The 14,716-nt window shown below is 37.0% G+C and overlaps 1 protein-coding gene across 5 annotated transcripts in view; it reads right to left on the bottom strand.

Annotated features, from left to right (window-relative positions):
* Positions 1 to 14,716, bottom strand: part of KCNIP1 (potassium voltage-gated channel interacting protein 1) — a 598,407-nt gene that overhangs the window by 16,673 nt on the left and 567,018 nt on the right. For 4 of the 5 annotated variants that reach the window (XM_007473996.3, XM_007473997.3, XM_007473999.3 and 1 more), the window contains exon 2: positions 574 to 698. In XM_007473996.3, coding sequence (XP_007474058.1) covers positions 574 to 698 — 125 coding nt within the window. Of the gene's footprint in view, positions 1 to 573; positions 699 to 6,095; positions 6,129 to 14,716 lie in introns of all 5 variants that reach the window. The other variant, XM_007473995.3, reaches the window with a different exon arrangement.

Raw genomic sequence — 14,716 nt, 5'->3', positions numbered from 1 at the left:
AAATTTATCTTTGCTCCTTTTCTTTCTCCACCCCTTCCCTTTGTATTTCCATCTTCCCTCCTGAAAAAATTGCACTACCCTCCCTCTTTCCCTAATATATAATAAGCTAATTCTGTTATCTAGGGCTACGGTGTTAGATGCTAACTGAAATTAATGTTAACTTAATATTCCTGATTTTTAAGAAGGGATTTTTGAAAACCAAGAAGCTTTCAAGATCTATAGGAATGAAATTCTAATAATAGAATCCGGGTCATACAACAAGTGGTGGAGGAAATATCTGAGGCTAGAGGAATATAATTGCTGTGCCTCCACCTTCCCAAAGTCTATTACCTATGGCCAAGCTTGGGGATGAATTAGGTTGAACTAATAATGAATTCTTCTAGGAGAGACCATACTTTGGGCTGAAACTAGAAACCTTCCTAGCTTGCTCAGACTTGCTAGAACTTAGACTCCCACTGCATGGCCTTCAGGAACCCAGACTCACTTCTACCCCATGCATAGGAGGAGATCTTCAATAGTAGAATCTCCTAGAAGTGTCTACTTGAGGATGTCCTGGGATTTTTAGGTTCTTACATTTTTAAAGCCTCTGTACAGGACCTGCAGCTCCCTCTTGGAGAAGTTGGTCTGTGCCTCAAGCTGCTCCAGTCCCTCAGGCCGATGACACACCATGGTCATCTCCAGCTCATCCTCAATTTTATCTGGAACCAGAGAAGACAACATTGGAGACACTAGACTTCGGTATCACTCTAGATCCATTAGAGTGACTTCAGTACTCTGAGACTTCAAGGAATCCATGATCTAAGTGTCTGTAGCCTACTCTGAGGGCAACCCATCCAAATAGTCTGAACTCAGAGTAATACTGTGAGCTGTAACTAAAGTGAGTGGATATTTCCTTTTGGTATTTGTGGTTTGGAAGGAGAAAGGAAGGAAGGAGAGGAGGAATTTTTTAGCTATTCATGATGACTTTGGGGTTGGGGTGGGAGGCAGGGTGATACCAACTGAAAGGTAACAAGAATTCTATGGTGTCTTAGGACTCCAGTGGTAATTCCTGTTGTCATCAGAAAGTCTCTGTAAACAACTTCAGCCAGAGTTATATAAGATCCAGGTTAAGGAGACATAGTCTCTGGTTTCCTTTCAGTGGGTTTCTGGAATCCTTCACTCAAGTTCTGGTGCCCTCTGATTGGATATCCCCTCCACACTCTAAGACCAACCCTGTCAGTGCATGCCAAGTGGAAATAGGGTCCTAGAATCATAGATCTAGAGTTGGAAAGGTCCTCTGATGCCAACTTCCACCCCTCCTTCCTTATTTTACAGGTGAGTAAATTGAGGCCTGGAGAGGTAACTTGTCTAATGTCACACAGGTAATAAGCATCAGCAGTGGAATTTGAAATTAGGTTTTCTGACTCCAAAGTCAATGGTCTTCTCATTGTAACTGACCACACCCCATATTAAACCAGGTTTCCCATTTTCTTCAGAATTTGACTCTACTCAATGGCCATGAAAGATCTCCCCAAATAATTGCTCTGTGTGGCTTAAGCTTATGAATATCCTCAGCATATACACAAACTATAGGAATAGTAAGAACCCCAACTCATATCCCCACATCCCAAATTAATCTAACAAATAGAGCCAGCTGACAAAAGATTTTAGAAATTCTGTAAGATTTCAGTGTTTGGGACTTAGTAATTGTGAGAGAAATAGAGGCATGCTCAGATCCAGGAAAATTTCTTTATTACTTTTAAGTGATAATTTAAACAATTAATATACCGGAAAAATGTTTGTCATTACCATTTCTACTGCATATAAGTGGATGCTTCTAAAGTCCTGTAAGGTGACACACAGTTCTTTTTAAATGGACTAAATATTCCTTTCCATAACCTTATTTATACTATTAATTTGTACTCTGTATGTAGAAAGGGTCCACTAAGTAAAAAACACCGCAGTAACAATAACTATAACTTTGATATAGTGCTTACTACGTGCTTGTCACTGAGCTAAGCACTTTTACAGTGATTTCATTTGATCCTCATAACAATGCTGGGAGGTAGGTGCTATTATTCTACTCTTATTTTACAGTTGTGGAAGAAACTAAGGCAGAGAAAGGTTAAGTGACTTGCTCAGAGACATACATCTAAAACTGTCTGTGGCTAGATTTGAACTCAGATTTTCCTGACTCCAGGCCTGGCTGTCTATCCACTGTGCCACAACTGTTGTTGTTCATGTCTGACTCTCAGTGACTCCATTTGGCTTTTCTTTTGGCAAAGATTCTCCACTACAGTTTATAAATAAGGAAACTCGAGACCAACAAGATTAAATTACATGCCCAGGGTCACACAGTTAGTAAGTGTCTAAAACCAGATTTGAACTCATGAAGATGAGTTTTGTTTTTTTTAAGACTAGGCATGACATTCTATCTACTATGCCACCCAGCTGCCCTTATTGTTACATAGCACCAATGCAGACTATTCCAATTTTCAAATGAGCAGAGTGCAAATTAATGAGCTTTTATTATGGGCCAGAATAACTATCTTTCTTAGTACAAATAACCTTGGGAGAAGCCAGAGGTTTCTAAATAGAAATAACTGCCACCCCACTGAATGCCATGGGTCTGAGTAGGACTACTTCCTGAAGATGTATCTTCCTCTGAGTATTTCTAGAAGACTTTCTATAAATTTACCATAATAAAGAATTAATTAGCTATCTAAACTCTCACTAACAGCTGTTGTATGAATATTGCCGAATCCATATATTGAATCACTATAAATCTGGACTGGAAAGAATAGTGCCATGGTGAGTTGTGCTCCCATGAACATTCATAAGGCATTATAAATCTCATGATAAAAACTAAAAACACATGCTTATTACATAGATCTGAAGGCATCCTTTGTGAGTGGAGATATACTGGATTGCCTATAGTTTTTTACTATTTTTGATTTTTATTGTATTGCCAGTTTTCTTTGAAATTGACTCCTTTCCTTTTACTTCTATCCAATAAAACTGCTCTAAGTGAGTTTTTCTTCTTATAGACCATACTGAAGGGAATTAAAATTTTGTAATTCTCCAAAGGTAGGTCAGAATAATATAAGCCTCTTTGTGAGGAATGTACAATTCAAAACTGTCATCATATGCATTGTGTGAAAACCCACGGCTTTATCCTAGTGGGGAAAAAAAGCAGGTTATCACAGACAAATAAATCCCATTGCCCATACAGAAGAAGCACGCTTGCATTGTTGATGGAGAATTGGCCACAAAGCTAGGGAGATCTGGACCTAAATCCTGCCTCTGACACATACTGTGCCATCCAGGACAAGTCACTTAACCTCTCAAAATCCTAGACAGTTTCCTAAGATGAGCTATAAGTTGAACAGAAGGTTCCAGTTATTTGTTGATAGAGGGAGCTTTGTCACCAAGGAATTCAAGTAACATTACAGGGCCAGTCCCTATCCCCAACCATACCCATGATATGAAAAGATCCCATTTTTTCATCACTCTTGGTATCCTTAATTATTCCTATAGTTGGAACTGAAAGCTCAAGTGGATATTACTTAAATATTGCTGATTATCAGAACATACAATAGCAAATCAGAGTCACTTAAAATGTTCTAAATTCACCTGACTTAAAAAGTAAAATTTAATAAGTAAAAAAAGCCATTAGTTAAAAAATTTTCATGCTTGTTTTATAGCTCTGAAGACATCTTTAGTGAGTGCAGGTACACTGTTATCTATCTAGTTTCCTAATAAATGTAGCTAGTACTCTTCTGGATTGTCAGTTTCCTCCAAAATTGATCCCTTCTTTTCTCTTTTCTCTGCTATGTCAAAAACTGATATGTCAAAATATTTCCTTTATAGACCATTAGCTAGAATTGCAAGGAAGAAGAGGAGAGAGAGAGAGATATTATAAATAGAGTGGGGAAAGGAAAGTGTTAAAGATATAAAAAAGAAAAACAGATATTCCGCCCCTGGTTGTCACTTTTTTCCCTTTCTTTATTTATGTCTAATCACCATTTCTAAGTTTTTAGCTTATCTAAAAACCATGAAGGCAGCCTATTCTTTCCTTCTTAACAATACCTTATTTTTGTTAGTTTGCCTATAGCTGAATGTTGCTTAATTTCATAGAAAGCAAAGCTTTCTTTGGACATCTGGGCATCCTATTTGTCGCTGCATAGCTGAATAAGTTTGAGAGATTACTTCTGTTTCCAAAACGATGGCTGCTTACCATAGCTTTTATTAAAAATGTACCAAGTAATTATTGAAATATCAAATATTAAACCCACTTCATTAAGGCTGAACTGGGCTTTATTAATAAATGATTTGTTTACTGTCTGAGAGGCTGGATCAATTTCTACACCAAACCAGCTATTTAATTTCTTTTTATTTGACTATTGACCATCAGACTTTTGGGGGGAACTTCATTTGGACTCATTTGCTTAGAGTTTCTGTACAAAGACGTTTTGTTACCTTGCCTAATGGTTTGACCTAAATGAAGACAGGTTCTTATAATGCCTTAGGGCCCAGGAAAGGAGTTTCCTATTCCAATGTTGCCCTCTTTCCCTAGCATAAAAATCTGAAAGATTTCTCCTTTTTTTCCTCTCTGATTTCTCATCAGTTTGGTTACTGTAGTTATCTTTTGTAAGGATTTCATGAGGGAGTCCAAAGTCTCCCATACAAGACCACTTTCTTCACAATGACCGCAGGCTCTTCAAGGTTGTCAAAGAGGATCTAGGAGAAATTCCCCAACTTCTCTGGTCAGTGGGATGAGGAAACACAGTTAAACAAGATGCTGATCTCCAGATTTTGATCTTTTTTCCCCCTTTCCTTTCTACATATTTTGTAAAAGGAACCTGTAAGAAACAAAAGGGCATTTTGAGGCACTAAATGGGCCAACTTCTAGTCTGAGAGGGAGCTTGGACCATTAGGAATGGGCTTATTCCAGAATTTTACTAATACAGTAATAGTAAGGAAATGTGAAAACCAATACTTTACATTTGACAAGTTCTGATTACAAAAAAATAACAAAAAAACCAAGTCTCCCTTTGGTGCTGAGAAGTACAATAGCCACTCAGGCCTGTTCCTTCTGCAAATTGGCAGGGGTAGGTTGCTGTTCTATTTCTGACCTGGCCCAGATAACCCCTCCCTTTTAGCCGGTGGTCCCTCATTCTCAGGGCTTATTGTAGTCAGTGCCAGATTTAATGTCGATACCTGATCAGCCTAGCACACTGCAGCTCAGAACTCCTGAGCCCAAGTAATCCACCAGCATTAGCCTTCCCAGGAGCAGGGACTACAGATATGTGCCATTTTGGGTTAGTTCTACTGATTTTGTTCAAAGAACTTCTACATTACCTATTACTCTTTGATTCTTGAAACCCCCCTGTAAGGTAGGTAGAATATTTGCTATTATCTCCATTTGATAGTTAAGGAAACTGAGGCCCTGAAAAATTAAATGACCCTATTTTTCACAACTTCTAGTTCTACTTATTATAATAAATTTATTACAACTTCTATTTTTACTTATAATAAATTTATCATGTCTATTTATTACAATACATTCATCACAGTAAAAATTACAATAAAAATAAATTCTTGCACGGGGTGAGAGGTTGGACTAGATATCCTATAAGATACCTTTGAATCCTAAGATTCCATGCCTTTGCCTACTTTAAGGCCAAACAGTAATATAACTGGGAATAAAATATATAGAGAGAGTAGAACAGGTCTTTTGTCTCCCAGTGTTCCACTCTATCCTGTAAACAAAATCTTAACTGTCTCACTTTTATCTGAACTTGAGTCATATCTAAAGACTTCCTCAATGGTCTGGTTTTCTTCTTCTTACTTTCCATCTACCTACTGGAATTAGGAACAAAGCATATTTTATTGAAGTGTAGCAAATGAACATCTTTACAGAAGGCACTGCTCCTTAATGCTACCTCTTCCTCCCCATCCTGAAAAGACCTTCCCCATCAAGGTGGGACTTGTAATGAGGGACCCAACAAAGGAGGTTATCAATGATCATAGTTAGTTATTTATGTATACATTTGACAAAGAAGCTTCTCCTGTGATGGATATGTGACAAGGTAGTCAAATGAATTTACATTTACCTCTCTGATACTGGTAATACCACCCGGTGATGTCTAGGAGAAAGTAAGAAAACATTTTACCAATCCTATTCTTTAAAAATAACAATATACACTTTGTTTTTCAATGGAGATGCTGCTTTGAGGGTTGAGATCCCTCTAGTTTATTCCCCAGTCCCTCTTTCCAAGGAATTTTGCTAATTTTGTACATGAATGTACAAGAATGGCTCTTCCCTGACTATGGCCCCAAAGGTAAAGGAAAGGGGCTATTGCCCAGTTGCTACCCTCGATGCAGCATAGATACTAGCTGTGTGCTCAGCCATGTGGCCCAAGAGCCAGAAGAAGGATGGAATGGGAAGGAGCATGCTGAAATGTAGATGAAATCTGGTAAATGCAGGTGGTACGGAAGATCACTTTGGGAAAACTTTAGAGTGGCAAGCCCTCTCCTCCCACCATTTTTCTCCCTCTAATTTTACTTCACAAGAAAGGAAATCAGAGACATTCCTTTCCCTCCATGATCTCTGTAGACAATGCAGCTAAGGGAAAAGAGTAATTATTTCATATAAAAAAAGTAGCATGTATGGACAATTCAGCAGGAGACTGTATACTCACTACTATTCCTAGTAGTCATTTGGCATTTGGTGAATTAGGAAAAATTCTAGACAGGGTTGAAATAAAATTGATTCTTGCCAGCTCACAGGAAGAAGGAATCTTCAGTTCAATGCAATTCAATACAGCAAGCATTTATTAAATATCTGCTCTATGCTAGCTGTACAGGCACTAATATCCTGCCCTCAAGGAGCTTACATTCTGCTGTCTAGGCAAATATCAAATCCATTACTTTCCTGTGTTCCTTTCTTAAGGTAGCTTTTAGGCAACCCAAGCTTCTTGACACAGAATCCCTATATGGTACTTACAAATTCTTGTGGTTAGTGATTTTTTTTTAATTTTTGAAAATTTATTTATTTAGTCAATTTAGAATATTTTTCTTTGGTTACAAGATTTATATTCTTTCCCTCCCCTCCTTCCACCCCGTCCCATAGCCGACGCACAATTCTACTGGGTTTTACACGTGTCCTTGATCAAAACCTATTTCTATATTGTTGGTGTTTGCACTAGGGTGATCATTTAGAGTCTATATCCCCAATCATATTCCCATCAAACCATGTGATCAAGCAGTTGTTTTTCTTCTGTGTTTCTGCTCCCACAGTTCTTCTTCTGGATGTGGATAGTGTTCTTTCTCATAAATCCCTCTGAATTGTCCTGGATCATTGCATTTCTACTACTAGAGAAGTCCATTACATTCGATTGTGCCACAGTGTGTCAGTCTCTGTGTACAATGTTCTCCTGGTTCTGCTCCTTTCACTCTGCATCAATTCCTGGAGGTCATTCCAGTTCACATGGAATTCCTCCAGTTCATTATTCTTTTGGGCACATCATGGTTAGTGATTTTTATTGCTAGCAAGAAGAGTCAGAGTGAATGACTCACTCCAGGAAGATCAGGAAGCCAGAAGGAAAAGTCTACATTTTTTTTTTAATTCTGTTCTGCGAAATGACTGTAAAGTCAAAATGGTGTTAAGAATTACTCACTTTGAGCCTGAGTGATTGAATGACTGAATAATTGATTGATTTTTACATAATAAAAATAAATCTATGTAGATAGGAATGTTTCTTATGCTTTATGCCTACAATTATTGTACCAATATTTCCAAATGCCATGCACCAAACGCAAACTTTTAGCCTATTAAAAATGGCATTGTATGTGAAATAAATTATATGCAAATTAGTTGCCTCTTTGATAGTTTTGATTGACACTCTAACTTTGCCCTTATTATTGAAATAATTTCATCCATTAATATCTACTGAGTTGAATGTAGATGAGTTATGATATCTGCAAAGTAATTCTCCCTTTGTTATTTTTATTGATTGTTTTATATTTAAAGTATTTCTGAGTATACTTAATTTCCACAATTAATGCAAGTGAGTGAGAATATCTCTTTTGCGATCTCCTTAAGTACAGACGAGAAGATGTCAATTCTATTTGGTTGGAAGTTCATTGGGCTTGGAATTGAGGTGACCTTGGCACCTGGAGACATAGATAAGAACTGTTAAAGATTAATTAAATTATTCATTCTTTCAATCCTCAAAAATATTTATTGAGTGCTCAGTGTTTATGAGGCCCCATGCTAGGTTCTGGAGAAGTTACAAATGTGAAAAAAATATCAATACTTGCCCTAAGGGATTTTGTCTTCAAGTAGGAAACATAAATATATAGAAGTAACTGTGTTAGAAAATCTAAATTTTGAAAAATGACACTACTCTCAGCTCTGTTTCTGGCTGGCTCTGTGAAATCTTCCTGATTCCACCTTGCTGCAATGAAAGCCAGGCCAACTGTCTGAATGTGATGACTCTAAACTACCTCACTGATGAAAAGGCCATCTCCATTTACCTATAAATAGTGTGGAAAGGCCTCAAAAGTATTTAATTTTTTAAAATGTTCTAAACATATGTCTATATTCCATTTTCCTGCTCATATTTGAGCTTTAAGAATTGGAGAAGATTGTAGATGTTATCTTAGCCACATGGAGGAACATTTTGCAATGAAAGAGCACTGGATTTAGAGACAAGGAACATTTTTAAAATTAAAGCTCTGAAACCTACAACCTGTATAACTTTAGAAAATCACTTAACCTGCTTGGCTTCAGCCTCCCCTTTTAGAAGCAATAAGAATGTTAGGTTAGATGACTTCTAAAGTTCCTTATAGCTTTGAGTCTATGGTCCTAGCTCCCTAAGTGATGCATGAATCTCTTTAGCAACATGGGCAAATGATCATCCAACCTTTGTGTACTTCCAGTGATGGTAAGCACATTTTCTATAGAGAGTGTTCATTTCCTTTTTTGGACAGTTGTAATTATTATAGCTTTTTTTTTTTATCAGCTAGATGGTGCAATAGATAGAGCACTAAGGCTTAAGTCAGGAAAACTCATCTCTGGAGGGCAGATCTGACTTCAGATGCCAGTTGTGTGACCTTGGATAAGTAACTTAAGTAACTTAAGCCTTTTAGCCTCAATGTCTTATCTATGTAACTCCAGCATCCTTGCCAAGAAAATCCCAAATGGGGTCATGAAAAAGTCAGATGTGACTAAAACAACTAAACAATTATCAGCAGTCTTCTTTATTTTGAACTAGCACCTGCCTCCCCATAGCTTCCTTCTATTAGTCACCCTGAGAAGTAGTATAAAATAGCAGATAGAAGGCTAGAATTAGGTTGAGGAAGAACTGGGTTTATATTCTGCCTTAGTAACTGATTTTGTGAGCTCAGGAAAGTTATAGGACCACAGAATGACAGAATTTAGAGTTGGAAGGAAAACCAGGAGTCATGTAGTCCAATCTAAATCTTAAAAAGAAAAATACTCATCATGTCTTAGCATGAAGACATCCAGTGGGAGAAAACCATGACTTCTTGAAGCAACCTGTTTCACTTATGAATATTTCTAATTGTGAAGACATTTTCCATGATACTCTTAAAATTGCAATTCTTTCTTTCTTTCTTTCTTTCTTTCTTTTCTTTCTTTCTTTCTTTCTTTCTTTCTTTCTTTCTTTCTTTCTTTCTTTCTTTCTTTCTTTCTTTCTTTCTTTCTTTCTTTCTTTCTTTCTCTCTCTCTCTCTTTCTCTCTTTCTCTCTTTCTTTCTTTCTTTCTTTCTTTCTTTCTTTCTTTCTTTCTTTCTTTCTTTCTTTCTTTCTTTCTTTCTTTCTTTCTTTCTTTCTTTCTTTCTTTCTTTCTTTCTTTCTTTCTTTCTTTCTTTCTTTCTTTCTTTCTTTCTTTCTTTCTTTCTCTCTTTCTTTTTCTCTCTTTCTTTTTTCCTTCCTAATCTTGTGTTATATCTAAGTTGTCATCTGTCTCTGAAACTCAATTTCTTCATCTGTAATATGTTAATAGCACCTGTTCCCAATGGTAGTTATGAGGATCAAATGACATAATGTATGTAAAATGCTTTGAAAACCTTTTGTTGTTGTTCAACCATTTTTGAGTCATGTCTGACTTTTCATGCCCCATATTTGGGATTTTCCTGGAAGGAACCCTAGAGTGACTTGCTATTTCCTTCTCTAGCTCATTTTATAGATGAAGAAATTGAGGTAAACAGAGTTAAGTGACTTAGGCTCACACAGTAAGTGTCTGAGACCAGATCTGAACTCAGGAAGATGAGACTTCAGACTTCAGGCCCAGCACTGTGCCACCTAGGTACCATCATCATTATTAGTCTAATACTTCCATCTAAGTACAAAATTTGTCTGTAAATCCTGCTTACTCAGGACAACCCTTCAAAAAATATCTGAAGTTAGTGATTTACCCCAAGGGTGAGTTGGCAAATATTTAACAAATAAACCTCTGGAGGAAAGATGTACTCATAAGACATTTTAAAGTTTAATCTCCATTAGGAACATTTTCTCCATCACTTTCTTAACTCTAGACGACCAACAAAATGACAAATCAGGTCCTAATTTGTAGCAATTGTTCATCTCTGAGGGGTAAATGCTTAGACAGAAAATGTAGTAACTGGCTTCGAGCCTGGGTTAGCTAGCTCTAGCACCCCCCTGGCTCCCACCTAAATGTCCTATTCTTTGAATTAAATGTCTCTTAGGCTCATGTTGAATGTTAGCTGGCTGATGTTGCTCTACTACTGTTTAACATTAAATAAAATTCAGCAGACTTCAATTGAGCCTTATGGTTATGTGCTTCAGAAGACACACAAATAAATAAGACATTTTTTCCTGACCTTATGGAACGTATGATCTATAGGATGTTCCAAAAGAATTAGTGCTATTTTAACAATCAAAGCTTAAAGCTTTTGAGATATCCTATATTAGCTTGCATAACAAATAACTATAAAACAAATTAGAATATAAGAAGCCCATAAAAGTACAAATACACACAAACATTTAAATGGAAGAGAGATCACTACTTGTTGACAAGGTCATGGGAGACTTCCTGGAGTGAGTGAAATTTAAGTGGGGCCTTGAAGCAATCAATAGACCTTTTCAAAGCACCTAATGTGTTGTGTACAGGCAGATATGCAGATGGGTAGAGGTATTCCAAATGCATGGAATAACAAGGAAAAACATTCTAGTTTGGTTGTAGAATAGAGTTTATGAGGAAAAAATCTCTTAAAAAAGAGACTAGCATGCTAGCTGCTACTAGATTATTAATTATGAAACCCTATATACACATCTGAATAAGGATCACTGACTTTTTTGACATTCAAGAGACAGCATAGTTCCATGTGTATAGTAGGTACTTGATAACATGTTTACTCAATGAAGAATGAATTTTCTGTGTGGAAGGCAAATGGGTTTAGAAAGATAGCAAATAAGGATAAGATCTGCGAGAAGACCAAGGAGAATAAGTTTAATCTGCTACCACAATTGAGTAACTATCATGTGTCCTCTGTCCTCAGTGTTCCAAATACTCCTTGAGTATATGACTTTGATATGAGTTGGATAATTCCTTAGCTGGAGAGAGGAAATGGAAAGTTTCCCCAATATACCTCCCCTAGCCTGAAAAGGGCTCCTGCAGTCAGTGACTGGAAGCATGTTTCCAGATTGAGTGACCGACCCACCTTGGGAGAGATCTCAAATCATGGAATTTCTCTAGCCTTGCGATTGGGAAGTTTTTAACCCTAAGTGCCTAAGTGAAATCCTGGCAGATACCTTTTGAATTATTAATGAAGTTGCTCAGCTTTGATTATTTTCTTCTTTTGTGGAAATGTTATTCAAAAAATTCCCTTGATGAGTTTAAACAATGCATCACAAATGGACACATTTTATGCGGGAGGCTTTGTAGTGATAATGGTTCTGTCTCATTTAGAAGAAATCAGACATTATGAACTTCCTTATTTATTAATGCCTTGATTTCTATAAATGTCAGAGCACTTCATCTTCCATCATCAGTTCAGGAGTAATCAGCAGAGGGCATATAAACCTGGGAAATTAAACAATCTAGAAACAAAGGAAATTCAATCTGTTTCAAAGTGCTGGCTTGCTAACCCAATATCCCATTGAAAGGTAAGTTAGCTTTTTCTTTAAAAAGCTATTGAGACCATCCTCAAATCTTGGTTGACTCAAAGTTCAAAAGGTTCAGGCTATTGACATTACTTCCTGGCTATCAGAGTACAAAGCCAATATGAGAACAGCGGAAGCTTGACTGGTGCATTAAAACATAGTCAAGAGTACTTTTTCAGCTCAATCAACTCAACTATCTTGTGTGTGTGTGTGTGTGTGTGTGTGTGTGTGTGTGTGTGTGTGTGTGTGTGTGTGTATTCTCTCCCCCTCCCCAAATTACATGTTGAAAAAAATTTTAACATTCATTTTCTTGAAGCAGATGGGTAGCACATTGGATAGAGGGCAGCACATTGGATAGAGGGCCAGGTCTTTGGTTCAAATTCAGTCTCAGACACTTCCTAGCTGTGTGACCCTGAAGTCACTGAACCCCAATTGCCTAACCCTTGCCACTCTTCTATTTTAGAACCCATACGAAGACAGAGGGTAAGGATTTAAAACAAAACAAATAGTTGTTTTCTCCCTTTTGGGGTTCTAAATTTTTTCCCTTTCTCTCCTACCTCCTCCCTGAGATGGTAAACAATTTGATATAGGTTGTATATGGGCTATCATACAATACATATATCCATGCTCATTATGTTATGGAAGAAGACACATTACTAAAAAAAATCTTGAAGAAAATGGAGTAGAAAATCCTATGCTTCAATCCATATTTAGACTCCATCCATTCTTTCCCTGGCAGTGGATAGCATTTTTCATCATGAGTCCTTTGGATCAATTCCCATCATAAAATATCTTTCTGCTGTGGCTTAGGAAATATCTTTTTGTCAACTGCTGAGTAACTTACAAGTCTCGTTTTGTTTCAATATAGGATCTATACCACTGAGGACTTGGTCTGAGTTAAAGCCCAATCCAGAAAACACTGGTATAGTGATACCAAAGGTCAACAATGGTCTCCTAACAAACTCAATGACTTTTTATCAGTCTTCATCCTCTGACCTTTCTGTAGCATCTGAGACACTACTGATTCCTTCTTACAACTGGATCCTTCCACCTTTCTAAGCTTCAGAGACATCACACTCTCCTGGTTCTCCTTTTACTTGCTCCTGTTAGAGACAGTTAGACAAGACACTGTCCTCCAGGTTTGAATCCATCCCTTTGTTTGCTCCTCCATGTTACCATTGCCAATCCTGATCTCTAGTTCACCTCTATGACACATTTAAATTTATTCAGATCTACTAACTACCATTAGAGAAAATCACATAATCATGCTGATGAGGTCTACTACAGATTCATTTCATTTAATCTGAACTGAGCACCCATTGCTGCAGAGCAGGTCTTTTATTCATTTCGAATTGACTCTATTATACCCCAATAACATCTGTTCTAAACCTTTTGCTCTTTCTTCAAGCCATCAGAGTTATCCCCAGCCCTCTCTCTGTAAGAAAATGACCTCAATTTCTCTACTGAGAAAATCAAAGTCATTGATTATGCATTCCCTTCCCATTCCTACACCATACCTCAAAACCTCTTTTCATCTTCAATCAACCTCTTTTCTTCTAATTCAGCATCAGAATAAGGTGGCCCATGTCTGTGCCAAAGTCAGCTTCTATAACTTTGATCCCATCCCTCCTGTCACCTCTAGGAACTTTCCCCATTAGCCATTCTCTCATTTTCCATATAATCCTTTTTATCAGCTCAATTCAATGTTCCCTACTCAATTCTACTTACAAATATGATTATATGTTTTAAAGAAAACCTTTCATTTTGCTTGATTTTTCCCTCAAAATATCATTTTGATATAGAGATATTGACCATGTTGCTCTTCTTTGCACAAGAGACTCCATTTCTCAACTCCTTGTATTTTCACAGGCAATAGCCTATGCCACTCTAAACTACCTCAAAGGCTCTCCCTCCTTCTCTTTGTCCCTTGGATTCGCTGGCTTCCTTCAAGTCCCAGGCAGTATCTCACCTTCTTGAAGGAGCCTTTCTTAATGTCTCTGAATGCACTGCCTTTCCTCTAAGATTACTTCCAATTTACCTCATCTATATTTTGTTCGAACAAAATTGCATGTGTATTGTTTCCATTATTAGACTATGAGCTCCTCCATATCAGAGACTTTGTTGCTGTTGTTATTGTTATCTTTATTTGTACCTTTAGCGCTTAGCACAGTGCATAGAACATAGTGTTTAATAAATTTTTGTTGCCTTGACTCTTCCACTGATAAATTCCTAGAAAAAGTAATCTATACATGTCTATCCATTGGAGAATGGCTAGATCAATCATGGTTCATGAATGCAATGGAACATTACTGTCCCATAAGGAATGGTGAATTTAGTGAATACAGAAAAGCAAAGAAAGACATTTCAATTGGTACAAAGTGAAGTAAACAGAAGTAGAAAAACTATGCAATGACATCAATAATATAAATGGAAAGGACAATAACAAATATAACAAATAACTGTGAATACTAGAAAATTATGATGACCAAACCAATTGGCTACATAGAAGATATTTATATGTATATAACATATACACATATTATATAGGGTTATATAGGGTTACACAGATAGGAAGTATTTAAGG

The sequence above is a fragment of the Monodelphis domestica genome, chromosome 1, assembly GCF_027887165.1.
Source record: "Monodelphis domestica isolate mMonDom1 chromosome 1, mMonDom1.pri, whole genome shotgun sequence".
Lineage (NCBI taxonomy): Eukaryota > Metazoa > Chordata > Mammalia > Didelphimorphia > Didelphidae > Monodelphis > Monodelphis domestica.
Note: the sequence above shows the minus strand (reverse complement) of the source record. Positions and strands in the feature narration are given on the sequence as shown.